The sequence below is a fragment of the Perognathus longimembris genome, chromosome 16 (assembly GCF_023159225.1).
Source record: "Perognathus longimembris pacificus isolate PPM17 chromosome 16, ASM2315922v1, whole genome shotgun sequence".
NCBI lineage: Eukaryota > Metazoa > Chordata > Mammalia > Rodentia > Heteromyidae > Perognathus > Perognathus longimembris.
This window is the reverse complement of record NC_063176.1, coordinates 56,185,691-56,200,618: the sequence shown is the minus strand read 5'-3', so window position 1 is coordinate 56,200,618 and position 14,928 is coordinate 56,185,691. Positions and strand designations below refer to the sequence as shown.

Genomic DNA, 14,928 nt, shown 5'->3' with positions numbered 1-14,928 from the left:
AGCCGCGAGGGAACGCCTCGAAGGGGGTCGGGGATCCGCGGAGCCGGCGCCGAAGCCCGACTCGGGCTCCCTTACCTGGCCGGCTCCACCCGCGGCCATCTTGGAAGTGGGAAGCGGCCGGGCGGGGGCAGGAGCGCGAGCGGGCTGGGCCAGGCGTGGGGAGCCGAGCAGCGGAGCGCATCGATGGGGGGCGCCCCGGCCCGCAGGTGCCGCCGGACCGAGGCCGGGGAGCGCGCGGGGGGCGGCCTCCGAGGCCTCCGGCTCCACCTTAGTTTCCTAATCTGCAGAAAGGGCTCTCGGGGTGCACTCGTCGCGCTTTCGCGCCCGTCGGTGCCGCCCGCAGCCCGAGCCGCGCCCCGGGCCCCCGAGGAGAGGGCCGGCTCCACGAGTGTTCTGGAAGCCGGGTGAGGTGCAGAATACTTCGGGAGCCACCGGGCTACTATGTATGTGTATTGTTTTGCTCTGACACCGGGGGGGGGGGGGTGGCCCTCCAGAGACGCGGTTTGTGGCCAAATCCATTTCACAGAGCTGAGAATGAGTTCACCGCCCCCCTCCCGGTGTCAACCCCCCCCTCCCCGGGGCCGGGCAGCCGAGGAGCTGAAGCCAGACGCCTGCTTCGTGGCCCCCAATGAGAAACCGGGTAGAAAAGTCTCCTTGACCGGTAATGAACGGATCCTCCAGAAGATAAGCTCTGTGCACCAAACCGAACCCATCACGTGTATTCCTCCTGGGCCTGGCAAGCAGTAGCCCATTCGGGTATTTGTCAGAAAGCAGTGGCCCCAGCAAGAAGACCTGGGTTTAGGCGAGGGATCACCGAAGGGGAAGCCCAGGAGCCAACTCTAGCCGAGCCTACGTCGGGACTGGCACGCATCAATCAGGGACAGGAAGCGTATGGTGTCTGCCCAGCATCTGGAGACCTGCAGTGAATCTGTGGGGTACTGTCAGGAGGGACGGCTCGCAGGACCCCTAACTTGTCTCTTCTCCCCAGTTCATGGCTGTAAAATTGCTTAGCATCTGTTAGTGATGGTAGGAAGGATTCTACAAAACAACCTGTTGGTGAAGCACAAGAAAGCAGCGGGTCTGCCCGAGTACTGGCGCACAATAGAAGCTTTATAAATGCCCCGGCCTGGTGATTTTAAGCAAAAGCAAATACTAGGTCTCCTCCAAGCTCCTCCACACTCTTGCTTTAAACCCTGACAGGAAGGCAGAGGCTTGCCCGCGCTGGCTCCCGCTATAACCGGGCACATGAGATTCGTAGGTCTGCCCGCACAGCATTCCTCGAGACTCCCCAACCACTTTGCAGCCTGATGCAGGGGGTGGGGGGTGGGGGTGTTACAGCAGCCCGGAGCCACTGGTCTAGTGTCGGGAACCAAGAAGCTTGTGATGCAAAGCTTTGCGTTTGGCGCCCTCTGCCGGCCTCCACCACCCTCAACCGTAACCAGCCTGCGTGCAGCTGGAGAAGGGGACCCCTCTCCCCAGAAGCTCAGCACCGCTCCCCTCCCCATGGTGTGGCTCCACCTGTGTCTCACCTCGTTCTCCTCAGCACCTGGAAGTGTTCTAGGCAAAAAGACTCTTGGCAACTTGAGTCTGGCTAAACTAAAAGCAACAAGCAGGATTCCGTCGTGTGACTATGTGGGTCACTTCACCTCGCAGAACCTGGCACCTCCTTGATCCCTGGAATTGAGAACACGCTGTTGAGGTGTCAGCTGTGCCGGGGGCCCCAGCCTGGCCTGCAGGCTCCTTGACGAATGTGAAGTCCTTGCTTGATATAGACAGGAAGTACAACAGACCCTTCCGTCACTGGCCAGTGCCTCAGGCACCCAGGAAGCCTCTCTGCCCGCCTCCCCCTGCTCTTCCATCTCCATAAGATACACAGCCCTTCCTCCTACCATGGCACGAAGATCAAATCAGTAAATGGGGTGATGGAAAATGTAAAAAGAAACTGTCCACTTACCTCTGCCAGTTTATAGCATGCTGGGCAGCTCTTGGCACACACAGCATGCGTGCACACACATACACACACACCACCACCACCACCAATGATAGGAGGACCACTGTCCAAAGCCAGCCCCAAGCAAAAGCTCAAGACCCTACCCAAAAACCAAGAGCTAAAAGATCTGGAGTGTGGCTCACGTGGTTAAGCACCTGCCTAACAAGCTCAAGGTCCTGAGTTCAGTCCCCAGTACTGAAGAATAATAATAATAAAAAAAGGGGGGGCATAGGAGTGAGACAGGAAGGAGCTCTGGGCCTGCTGAGTACCCAGGGCGTCCCAGCACCTTTGCCTGTGTGTTTTGTCACTTCTAATGTCCCCCACAAACAAGGAGGATGTGCCCACAAACCTGAGCCACAGGAGGATGACCCCCACGCTCCCACCAAAACCTGGCCAAAGCAACACAAGGCCTGCGCCCACTGGAGGGGCTGGCACCACCACAGACCTAACCACACGTGGCTGGGGTGAGGACCACGGAACCGGATGCCTGCCAGGCCCCACTCTCCAGCTGCTCTGGGAACTCCTGGTGCCGATTCTGGGAGCCCCACTGGGGCTGCCTCACAACCCAAGAATACCCATCTCCAGGGCCTGGGAATGTGGCCTAGTGGCAAGAGTGCTCTCCTCGTATACATGAAGCCCTGGGTTCGATTCCCCAGCACCACATATATAGAAAACGGTCCGAAGTGGCGCTGTGGCTCAAGTTGGCAGAGTGCTAGCCTTGAGCAAAAGGAAGCCAGGGACAGTGCTCAGGCCCTGAGTCCAAGCCCCAGGACTGGCGAAAAGAGGATACCCATCCCCAGAGCACCCCAAGTAACTGCTGCGAGGAAGCCACAGGTCCTCCAAAGCTGACGTGGCGGGTGGGAGGGGTGAGTGTGCGCAGATTCCCAGGGGCCACACGTGGATGCTTCAGAGGAAGCGGGCCGGAGCCCCGGGCCGCGGGCACCGAGGACGCACACTAAGCGCCTGGCGTCACAGCACGCCGCAGTGGAATTTCCCAAGTGTTTTACAAAGGCATCCTCGTGGCCTGCCGTTGCCGTCCTCCCAGAGCAAGGCCTGACAGACGCCGCGGGAGCCAGGCCGCGCCCACTGGCGGCTGCGCTTCCGGGTCCATCCCTGGCTCTCCGTCCCGAGTGTCCCTCGCCACTTGCCACACGTCAGGTCAGACGTCGCGCTGGGCCCCACGATGCCCAGGTGAGCAAAGGGACTTGGTCCTCTCTGCCCTTCAAGTCTCAGAACCTCCAAGGCAGCAGGGCACTGGCGGCTCACACTGGGAATCCAAGTCGCTCCACTGCCAATTAGCCCGCAAAAAGCTAGGCTGGAGGCATGGTTCTGTGGTGAAGCACCAGCCACGAGCAACCAAGGCCTCTGAGTTTGTCCCTAGAACCAGCCTCCCCCACTCTTCCCCCCCCCCAAAAAGCCACCCTGCCACTCTGCCCTCAATGAATGTGTAACCACCTGGGGTGGGTGGGAAACGGGGGAAGAGACGGCCCTTGATGGTCGTGTGGAGAAGGGCTTTGCTGTGTGGTCCAGGCTGCCCTCGACCTTGGGAGGCTCCTGCCTCGGCGTCTGGGTTCTGCGTGCCCCCTCTGGCCGCACAAGGGGTGACAGGGCACGTGAAGGGGACAGCTCCGCCTCCAAAGCGGCTGCTTCGTCTCTACCCACCAACGGCCCCCAGGAAGTCTGGCCATCAGCCACGGGCTTTCCTGCACACCTCCCCAGCTCCAGGCAGCCTAACCTGCGGCACGATCCAAACAAACGTGTCCCAGGGGTGCCCGCCCAGCTCCCCTCCCCTCCCCTCCCCTGGGGACTGGCGCCTGGCAGAGCCGCTCACCGACAACCCCCCCACCCCCAGGCACAGTGCCCCTCCGGGGCCGGCGCGTAGGGCTGTCTCGGCCCCACACAGCCAGGCTGGGCAGAGGCTCCTGGGATGGAATCTCCTCCCTTCGTGTGGGGAGCTGCCTTCCACTCCAAATTGACCACAGAGGGGTGATGGCAGCTGGCAGAGGGCTCCGGCCTCCCCCCTCCCCTGCCCACCCTCCTCACTGCCTCCCTGCCCCGCCCTGCAGGTGCTCAGGGCCGGTGAGACACTGCTTCAGGCCACCTGTGGGCCTGGCCTGCCAGCGAGCCAGCTCCACCCACCACAGGAGGAGACCACGGAGGGCAGGCCTGGGGGCAAGCAGGGGGAAGAGCTGCTCACCTGACTGCCGACGGAGCCCCCCAAGCCAGAGGGGTCAGGCTGCTAGCAAGGGGGACCGGCCCAGCCGCGGGGGCTCCTCCCCGGAGCTGAGGCCTTTCCTCAGTGGCAGCCTCTGCCACTCCGCCTCAATGCATCCTGGATGGAGAAGAACCTCTCCCGGGCCTCCTCCCAGCTCCCACCCCGGTACCACCGCACCGCTGCACACCCGGGGCCCTGCGCGACGCCGCCACCTTCTGCTGCGCTCTGTGAAGGGCGCCTGGCCCCCGTGTGCCGCAGGGCGTGGAGGCACTGCCCGCCCCCTCCCCCGCCGGCTCAACTTGACCTTGCCCGGCAGGGGCAACTATCACCATCTGACTGACAGCCAGAGTGGGAGACTTCTCCAGGGCCGCCGTGACCCCCAAGCTGGGCTCCTCCCAGGTGGGGAGTGAAGGTCAGGGGACCTCCAGCCATCACAGGCCCCGGGAGAGCGAGGCTCCCGCTCACACACGCCTGGCATGACTTCTGCTCTTAGTGCTCTGCAAGTTAAAAAAGGCGTTCTTTTTGTCATCACTGGAGTATTTACCCAAGTATCTCCTGTCTGCTGAATCGTGTGCTCATGCACGCATCTGCTTTTGCTGTGGGGAAAGCAAATGTCTGTGAGGATACTATGCGAAGCCAGGAGCCAGTGGCTCACGCCTGTCATCCTAGCTACTCAGGAGGCTGACATCTGAGGATCGTGGTCTGAAGCCAGCCTGGGCCGGGAAGTCCATGAGAGCCTTATCTCCAGTTAACCAGCAAAAAGTCAGAAGTGGCGGTGTGGCTCAAGTGGTAGAGCACCATCCTCGAGTGGAAAATTCTAAGGAACGGCGCCCAGGCCCTGAGCTCAAGCCCTAGTCGTGGGAAAGTATTAATATTTTACTTTTTAAAAAGACCTCTTGGGGCTTCATCCCATAGGAATGATATTTGTACCTGTTGTGACAAACTTGGCCGACTCCAAGTCCGCCTTCCAGTCTCCGTCCACACCACCGTGCGCCGGGAAGGAGGCAAACGCTGCGGACGCTTGCGCAGTCTGCCTGCCTGGCACGGCCATCGTCTCTGGGCTCCCGTGTTGTGTTGGGCACGGGGCTAAAGGAGCATGCCCTCTCCGCCACGACGGAAGCCACGGAGCTCGAGGAGGCCGAGTCGGGGCTGGGAGCGGCTGCCACGCGACCTCAGTAGGCAGGGCTGTCAAGAGAGGAGGAGGAAGGCGCCGCAGGCTTACCACGCAGATTCCTCCATCTCCACCTGCAGAGGTGGAGGCCCAGGTGCAGGGGCCTCCCGGGGAGGGAAGGCCAGCCAGGCACGCCCCACCTCTGCCACACGGACCTGTGCCTGGTCCCCATTCCCTGTGGTAAAGGGGGCGTGTGAACTCAGAGGCAGGACAAAAATACTGAGTATCAGAAATAGGACAAAACGTCAAAGACAGAATGCCTTAGTGAGAGACACCCCAGACCAGCCATTACAAGAAACTGCCAGAGACAGGCCTTTGGAAATAAGTCCTCCAAACAGATTTATGGCAGGCACGGATGGGAGAGGATCTGAGATGTGGTTTGGTCAGCAAGAATAAATCTCCAATACAAAAAACCAGAGAGCCCCAAAGGTAAATTGCTGGAATGTTACTTTGTAGCCATTAGTCTTGATGTAGCTTAGTCTTAGTCTTGATGTAACCTTGACAAGTTATTGTTTATTGCCTTGTAGTAATTAGTTATGTGGTTACTTTGTAGCCTTGAGGACTGCTATCTGTAATCACTAACCACTTTACTTCTGCATATGGCTGTTCCCTCTAAAAACCCTGCTAAACAAAGGCTCGGGGCTGTGCTCTCCTATGCGAACAGAGGAGAGCAGAAGCCATGGCTTAATAAAGTCTTCTTGCCCTGTTTCTCTGAGTTGGAGGTCCTGTTTGTGGGTTAGAGGTTCTCAATGTGTCACCTCACTCAGGAAGCCATCTTCTGTCTGAGGCAGCCTGCCAAGCCTTTGTTCATGCACAGGTGATGGAGAGCAAGGGAAATGTCTAGAGTGTCCAGGGCAGGTGAGGCCGAGCCACTGGCCCGTCTAGGTCTGGACTCGGCCCCTGGGGAGGCTTGAGCACTCTTAATGGCAAAACGCAGCAGTTTGAGCCTGAACTTGGATAGAATGCGTGGCTGGGTAATGTAAACCTGGGGGATGAAGCCAATTGTGAAAAATGTCCCCAGAAAATTTCCCTTTAATAAGGGGCACTCAGAAGTGTGTTTTAAGTCCATGATGTTACTGTCTGATTCTCTGTAATAGTCCTATCACACATCCTCATAATCAGGTGGAACATCTTGACTAAGGAAGGCAGGGCTCAGAGGGCGACAGGACACATGCACCTCTTACCATGGGTCTGGAACACCTAACTTGAGGACACAGATAGCAGGTGCAAGTGGAGGTCTCAGACCAAAAGAGGACATTGAATGAATGTTCAAATGAACGACAGGTGCTACATCTGTGCAAAGGCCCTGTGGTGGTGGTGGTGGTGGTGGTAGTGTCTATTAATGTACTTCCTGCAGTTCTGAAGGCCGGGAATTCAAGTTCCAGGGTCTGGTGCGCTCTGCTTCCAGGTTCACAAGGGTGTCTTCTCACTGTGTTCTTATGGGCTGAAGGGCTGAGGGGTCCTTTTATTGGGGCACTAGTCTGATGGGATCTATCAGATGACTTCATCACCCCTGACCTAATCACTTCCTGACAAGTAGCCGTGGGGCTGGTTTCAAGATAGGAAGAGGGGCGGGCTGGGGATATGGCCTAGAGGCAAGAGTGCTTGCCTCGTATACATGAAGCCCTGGGTTCGATTCCCCAGCACCACATATACAGAAAATGGCCAGAAGTGGCGCCGTGGCTCAAGTGGCAGAGTGCTAGCCTTGAGCAAAAAGAAGCTAGGGACAGTGCTCAGGCCCTGAGTCCAAGCCCCAGGTCTGCCCCCCCCCCCAAAAAAAGAAAAAAGACAGGAAGAGGGGGTGGGGAGCACAGAGTGAAAGCCATGGGAGTAAAAATGGGGTCTCTGTGAACCAATGAAAAATGGAGTTGGGAAGCCGGGCAAGAAGGGATCGCGCATGGGATGCCCGACAGGGTCACAAGGGTGCGCCACAGCCACAACCTCTCAGCCATGTCTGCAAGGAGTCTGCCTGCAGCCTGTCCAGCCTGGGGTCTCCCTAGTGACTGGTCCACGTGGCCAAGGATGTTTGCATCGCAATAATTTGGGCAGGAAAATCAACCAAGGAAAAAAGCTGGATTGGAGGCATGGCTCACATGGTAGAGCACCAGCCATGAGCAAGAAAGCTGAGCAACAGCACATGGTTCAGTGTTCAAATCCCAATACAGGCACAAGCATACACAAAAGAAAAGAAAGCAGGGGTGCCCAGGCTGCCGGAGGCTCTGCCTCTGAGAGGCGGGCAGAAAACCCCGGAGGTCCGCCGCGACGGCCTGTGTGTGGTCCCTTCCCCGGGGCCCAGCGGCTGGCTCCAGGCTGAGCGCCGGGCACCAGCTCCAGTTTCTTCTCTAGGCCTCCAGAGCGAGCGTGGTCCACCGCCGTCCCTTGCAGGTCCTGACTTCCATCTGTAACAGCTTTAAACCAACCCGTGGCTAACTTGTGTGAGAGAAGACACCAAATCTATTTGTAACGCAAAGGGGACCGGCATGGGGACCTCAGGGCGTGCCACCCACCTTGGGGTGTACACAAACAACTCCATCCTGAGCCTGCACTGCCCCCTGCCAGGGGAGCTCCTGGGGGAGCAGGCACAGACAGGGAAGGGGGATGGCTGGGAGCCAGCATGCTGAGCCCCCTGGGGCTCCCTGTTGGGGTGCTCCTCTCTGGAGACACCCACAGGCGTGTGGCTGGTCTGTGGGTCAGTACCCTTGGTGGATGTAGCCGGTCATGGATAACTTTGCACTCTTGCTTCTGCTTTGGGCCAGCTCCCCCACCACACCCCTCCCCCCTCCCCCACACAAAGTGCATGGGGCACGCTCAGTCCCGGGAACACATCACACTGACCCTTGCGGCCTGACGGTGCACCCCAATGACAGGTCCTGCCCGCCACTCTTGGAGAGGGCAGCCCTGCTCACAGGGAGAACCTGCTTGCAGGGTAAAAGGTGAGATCTGGGGGAGGCAGTGCTGGTGCGGCAAATGGACTCCGCCATCACAGTGCCCGGCTGGAACCCTGCCCCTGCCCTATGTGATCCTAAACAAGGGTCTTGCGTCTCACGGTGCCACAGCTTCCGCTTCAACACCCAGGCTGGGCACAGCAAGTCCGATGCTAGCTTGTGCCCACAGCATCACTTGAATGTCAGCAGGTTGGGTAGGGGTCACCGCCACACACGCCCTTGCCTGTCTCCAGGAAGGAGGCCCCACCAGGCCACTCCGAAGGAAGACAAGAGTTCAAGCCAACTCTCCACAGAGACCAGTCTTCGCCAGGTATAACCCAGCACTCGGAGGCTTCTCCCAACCCAAGATGACAAAGTCAAAAGCAGCAGGGATGAAGTAATGATCACCAAGCCAGGGGCGGTGGCACACATCTCTAGTCCCAGCTAGCTATTTGAGGCGATCTGGGGGACACGGAGGACTTGCAAAGTGTCAGAGTGGCTGGGAATGATCTGGGGAAAATGAGGCCGAATCCTTGAGCTTCATTTGTGTACAATACACACTTCAGATAAACTACACAAAGAATATGGGCTCTGCCGGGCACCGGTGGCTCACACCTGTAACCCTAGCTACTCAGAAGGCTGAGATCTGAGGATCACAGTTCAAAGCCAGCCTGGGCAGGAAAGTCAATGAGACTCTTATCTCCAATAATTACAGAAAAAGCTGGAAATGGCTGTGACTCAAGTGGCAGATTGCTAGCCTTGAGGAAAAAGGAGCTCAGGGACAGCACTCAGGTCCAGAGTTCAAGCCCCGTGACCACCACCACCACCACCAACAAAAGAACTTTTCTCAAGTAACTCAAATAAATGCAGGGCTGAGAAAAAAGGAGCCTCCTGTCTCAGATGGATCCGCAGGACCTGCTCTACTGGGTGCTGGCCACCAAGCCCCGGGCGGCCCAGGCTCTCCCGAGAGGAGCCGTGCCCACCGGTAAGGAAGGACATGCTCAAGGCCGCCCCGAGGTACCGTTCAGTAGGGGATGCACAGAACGCTCTAAACAGTGATCAGTGCTAAGCCTCCAGCATGGCCAGGAATCCCAGCTTAACTCCATGGCTATGTATGTGACTGCTGAGCCTCGAAGACGTGAGGGGCGGGGAGCCTTCCCATCTGCCTCGGAGGCTGGGGGGGAGGAAGGACGGAGGAGAGGAGTCTGCATTTTCCCACCCACTGACTGGTTTACAACACACCTCGGTCATGTTCACATGTGTAAAGTTTGTTGTTGTCGCGGCTGACCGACGTCTCCGAGGCTCAGGACTCCGGTGTGCTGGGAATAAAGGGGGTCCCCTCCCTGCTCTGCAGGCCCCGCCCTCCATACAAACAAGGTAATTCAGGCTCTTCGCTTCTTCAGGGAAGAAGAGACGTCGAGTTTCTTGAAAGAAATCTTTGCTAGGATAAATAACATCCGCAAACTGTTTTAAATTTTTTTTTATTTGGTGTTAACTCCACAAGAAAACAACAACAAAAAAAAATCAGTTACTCTGGTGTACGTGAAATCAGAACAATACAACCACGGAAAAAAAATCTGAGCGCAGGAATGGAAAACTGAAACCTCGGTGCTGTGGATGTGCAGCCTGCGTCGCACCCGCGTGCGCCACACCGGCGGGCGTGTCCCAGCGTGCGTGCCACAGGGTAGTGCGCGAGGCAGGCCGCCGTGAGCACGGCACGCCGCAGCACAGTGAGCGCCCGACACCGGCGTGCCACACCACCACGGGCGTGTCACCCCAGGGTGCGCCACACCGCGGGGCAGTCAGCACTGCCAACTGTGCTTAATGCTTTTTGTGATCATCCATTCACAAAACTAAAAAAACCACACTTTCAACTCTGTGCTAAAAGCCTCTGAGCTTTAGCCACTTCACCATGAAAACAAACAGATCCCGTCAGTCCGTGGCTTCCAAGCCACCCCCACCCCACGGAAGGTGTTCTACCGCCTGTCCCCACGCGGAGGAGGTCGGCTCCTGTGTCATCTTGGAGCCCTTTCGTGATGAGCAGCAGCTGTCCAAAATCAACTGCCCTCAAGGTTGTATTAGAAATCCACTTATTTGGTCTCTGCTACATAGGCAACGATTCCTAGGATAATCGTCACTGCAGTGATTTTAGGAATTTTCAATTTCCAATCCTTTTTTTTTTTTGCCTTTGATGTTAAGTGATATTTCAGTGCAGATGCTAATCAAATTTTAGGAAGCTCCAGAAGAAAGAAAATACATAAAAACTTATGTCTATAAATAAATAAGTGCAACATAAAACCTTACACACGCCCTCGCGCGCGCTCACCCACACACAGACACACGCACACACACACTGTAAAGTGTCAAAGGATGACATGTATGTTTATAACCATGAGCCCTCGCGGGCGGTGGGGACCCCGGTGGGCAATTCCGGCTTCCCGTGGGGAGGATGCACGGAACTCCCGCCCCTCCACACAGCACTGAGGGCACTGTCTATGTGATCAGTGAAGAAAACACAACAGACTTAAACGCGCCAGGCCAAGTACTTCCTGGGGCGGTTCAGCTCACAGTTACTCGCATCCACTGCCTGCCCGAGTCGGCGGGGAAGCTGGCAGACTTTTCTCCAACATCCCTGATGTTCCTGATGTGCTAACCTGATCTCTCAGGCTAGATGTTTTTGTTGTATTTTAAAACAGCGAGTTGGTTAGAGAAGGGAAATGATTTAGAATGTTTCAACTTTGCAATGTTTGCTCCTAACCTAGCATCGGCCTGCCACGCAGGGTGGTGGACGCTCAAGGGCGTGAGCAGCGCGGGCACACGCCCCGTGCAAGACGCACCGACTCCTTGGGGGACCCAAGGCAACTGGAAAGCAAGTCACATGAGGTGGTGATCAGAACAGCAGTCACACGGAGATGCAGAAAAAATTACTCTACCCGTCCCAGCCCACAGCACACAGAACTTTCCAGAACATTCTCTCAAACACAAAGTAAGAAGCAAGCTATACGACATCACAGCTACAAAGCAGCTAGCTGCAGCAGCCAAGATTTCTTTGGGGTGATAGGGCATGTCAAATGTTTGTAACTTCTGAGTTTTGGGGGCTACGATTCAAAGTAGTCACCAACCAACGGCAGCCAAGGGCCTGGCCCTGTGCTGAGGGTGGGCGAGGGGCATCCTGACCCCTCCCTGCCCCATCTCCCGCCCCACACCCCAAATCCTTGGCTTCTTCAGTTAGCAAGAGTAACAAATCATAGTTTCTTCCGTGATACTCTAGAGGGAAACTCTAAGAGAGAAAACGCAGTAGTGATTTACTAAGTCTCTAAACGCACGCCCTCGCGGGTCCTGGTCAAGTGTCCACAGGCTCCCCTGAAGGACCTCGGGTGAGTCGCCATGCTTCCCCCCTGCCTCCAGAAAGGCGCTGACCTGCTGCAGGGCGAGGCCCATCTCCCGGCTTTCAGAGAACATGGCTAGTCTGGCCAGCGCCGCGGCCGCGGGCACTGCTGTGTGGGGAGGTCATGGCGGAGCAGCGGCAGTGAGAGGGAAGGCCTGCAGCTGCGATGCAGAAGCGGGGACACCTCTAAGACAAGCACATGCACACCCATTCTTCACTGGACAGCACAGTCTAGTCTACTTCAGATAGCAAGAACTTAACAGCTGGGAAACAAATCTTCAACAGGACAGCTGTCCTCAACTCTAAAATAAGCAAGAAGAGAAAGAGAATCACTGATGTGAATCAGTTAATTGACGAAGAAACCTAAGTTGCTGCTTTAGACTAACAGGCCTCACAGAAGGCGACTTCCCATCGCACGTGGTCTGGAGCGAGTGGCGCCGCCCTGCAGGGTCAGAGGTGAGTTCGGGAGAAGAGCTCCTCTCCGCTGGGACCCGCCCACTCGCTGCCTTCGGAGCCAGAGTCCCGCGAGTCGGAGCTGGCGCTGGAGTACATCTTCCTGCGGAGGCCATTCGGTTTGGCTCCAGGACCTCTCTCCTCTGCACACCGTGCCTCATAAACAGAAGACACCTAAGATTCAAGAACAAATGTCCCAACAGGTCAAAACTGCTCCAAAGGGCTGAGGCGCTTCGTTGATGTACAGAGAAGAAATAACAAATCACTAGTGCTCTCCTGTGGAGTTTCACTTTTTTAGAGAAAATTCACCTCTGCTCCCTAATCCGTCAAGATCCCCAATAGGAATTCTGCACGGAGTCACGTGAACAATGTGGTGGTGTGGGCGTGAGCTAAAAGGGATTCCTTTCTAGGTGAGTTTTCTGTGGCGTACCCTATGTGGCTACTGTAGATGATTTTGGTACACTGGGTATTGTATATATGCCTACCTGATCTAGGGAAGGGAAAGAAAAATGAGGGTGTAAGATATCACAAGAAATGCATTCGGTGGCTTATTATGTAACTGTACCCCCTTTGCATAACACCTTGTCAATAGAATTTAATTACAAAAAATAAAGTAAAAGTGATTCCTTAATTCTCAACAAGTTTCTGAGGGCTCTGGGGCGGGCACAGACCTCTACCCCGAGGTCGCCGTTCCCCAGGGCCCGGGCCGCAGTGCAGTGGGAGGTGGCGCTCTGGAGCAGAGGCATGCTGGGCAGGGCTCCATGCCACCCACGGCCAAGTTTCTGCAATGGGTCCTAGCACTATCTCATGCTGTGTAGGGTAGCTACTCTAGCGTGGGACTGCTCCTCCATGAGAAGGCGCGCATCCCTGTCCCCTCGGACCTGAGATGCAAGGAGAAACCCTTCACCAGTTACAGTAGCGCTTCCCACCCCCTCATCACACTTATCGTCACTGTCCCTGCTGGAGAGCCCAAGGCACTAGCATAGGAAAGCCAGGGAGGGGAGAGTCCAAGGTGCTGAGCCGGAGGGGCAAAGCACGCAGGGCCTTCCCGGCTGGAGGAAGTGTGGGCTTCGTGCAGCAGGTAGGAGTGGGGGGCTCCCAGCTCAGGACGGCACCTACTTGATAGTTCTATGATCTTAGACGCATAGCTCTTAATCTTTAGGTGCCTCCAGTTTTTTGCTCAGCAGAACGGGCAAGCCATCAGTGCCTGGCACGTGAGGGTGTGTGAGAGCACGGTCTTGCTGGCCAGAGATGAGGAGGATGAGCGGAGAAGAAAGGACACTGACGGGGGGTGAGAGGACGGAGGAGGCGGGTGGTATGGCGTGGCGGTGAGGTGGAGCGCAGGCCGGCAGGCAGGCTGCACGTGGAGGGAGGGGAGGGGAGTAGGGGTGGCTCTTAGATTGGAGCTTGAGGCTGGGGGGGAGGTGAACGGGTCAGCTTCAACACGCTCATCTGACAGGCCTGTGGGCCAAGACATCGCGTGGTGCTTTGAAGGAAGTTCTTACAGGGCCTGAACCAACACTGACAATCAACGTGGAGAAGGAAAAGAAGTCTTGTCAGATTCATTCACCTGCTTTCTTGCCTAACTAGGAGGGCCTGAGACTAAGGTAGACATAGGCCATGATCCTGCCTTCAAGGCACCCAGGCTTTCTGACAACACAGATGCAGAGAATCCAGTGCACCAAAGGCCATAGCTCCGACAAGATGGCACCTAGACAGCGTGGTGAGGGGACAGAGGGTGGGGCCTGTCCCTCAGAGGCCAGGGTGGACAGGAGAAAGCAACTAGAAAGGTTTCTTGGCAGGTACTGGGACAAATGAAAAGGTGCCACTCAAATCTGGAAGGGGCGGGCAAGGTTCAGCATCCCACGTAGAAATCCCGTGACAGCAGTGTCAAGGAAGCCGGAGCAAGAGGGAGGACTCCTTCAGAAGGCCTAGACGGCAACAGGACAGGGAGATGGTGAGGGAAACCTGAAGGAAAGGCCAAAGAGCACGGGGGTGGGGAGGGTGTAGGAGTATGTCACAGGACTCCCAGCTGTCTGACTACAGGCGACTAGGGCAGTAGTGGCCATTTCTAAGTTAACAGTAAGGAGGAGGGCAGTCCACTTACCCTATTAAAATCTAACAGACGCTCTTCATTACTGGGTATTTCTTTAACATCTGGATATTCTTCTATACCATTGTCTCCCTTGGCATTTGTATAACATTCTTAATCATTTTGAATGGAAAAGGGAAAAGAGGGAAAGGGGGGAAATTCCATTAAGACATAGTTATGAAACATACATTTTTTTTGTTCCATTTTCACTGAAAAGTTAGATCTCCCAACCCTTTGAAGGTTCAAAGCAGGCACTGAAAGCACAGGCAGCCAGGTATGCACGAGAAAACACTACGCCAACTGAGAAATCTTGGACCAGACCATTTAATGAATCTTAGTTAAAAAACAAAACAAAAACCAGGCAATATGAGCCTAGTCTAACACGAGGCACTCTCTCCAACTTGCTATCCTGCCTCTGACAGGGTGGCACCCGGGAACACAGGATAGAGGAGCGAGGGAGGCTGTGCTCTCAAGAATGCGTACGTGTGGAGGGAGATGGACGATACGGTACTGATGAGCTTATGAAACACAGGACACAGATGCTCCACACAGGGGTGTGCAAAGAGAAAGCAAGACAGGCAATGGCCTGGCCTGCTCTTCCTGGGAACCCACACTAACCCTGCGTTCCCTACACTTGTGCAATGGGAAAGGAAGGAGGCTGAGCAGCCTCCTTCCACTGGGCCACGGCCCCCATG

The 14,928-nt window shown here is 56.3% G+C and overlaps 2 protein-coding genes across 5 annotated transcripts in view; both read right to left on the bottom strand.

The window, feature by feature from the left end:
* Tbc1d14 (TBC1 domain family member 14) overlaps positions 1–182 on the bottom strand; it is a 72,834-nt gene extending 72,652 nt beyond the window's left edge. The window contains exon 1 of the mRNA XM_048364530.1: positions 76–182. Within this exon, the coding sequence (XP_048220487.1) occupies positions 76–181 (106 nt within the window). The 5' untranslated portion in view covers position 182. The remainder of the gene's footprint in view (positions 1–75) is intronic.
* Positions 183–9,767: 9,585 nt separating this feature from the next.
* Positions 9,768–14,928, bottom strand: part of Kiaa0232 (KIAA0232 ortholog) — a 52,545-nt gene continuing 47,384 nt past the window's right edge. For 2 of the 4 annotated variants that reach the window (XM_048364526.1, XM_048364527.1), the window contains 2 exons: positions 14,249–14,346; positions 9,768–12,315 (listed from right to left, as the gene is read on the bottom strand). In XM_048364526.1, coding sequence (XP_048220483.1) covers positions 12,139–12,315; positions 14,249–14,346 — 275 coding nt within the window. In that variant the 3' untranslated portion in view covers positions 9,768–12,138. The remainder of the gene's footprint in view (positions 12,316–14,248; positions 14,347–14,928) is intronic. The other 2 variants (XM_048364528.1, XM_048364529.1) reach the window with 1 other exon arrangement.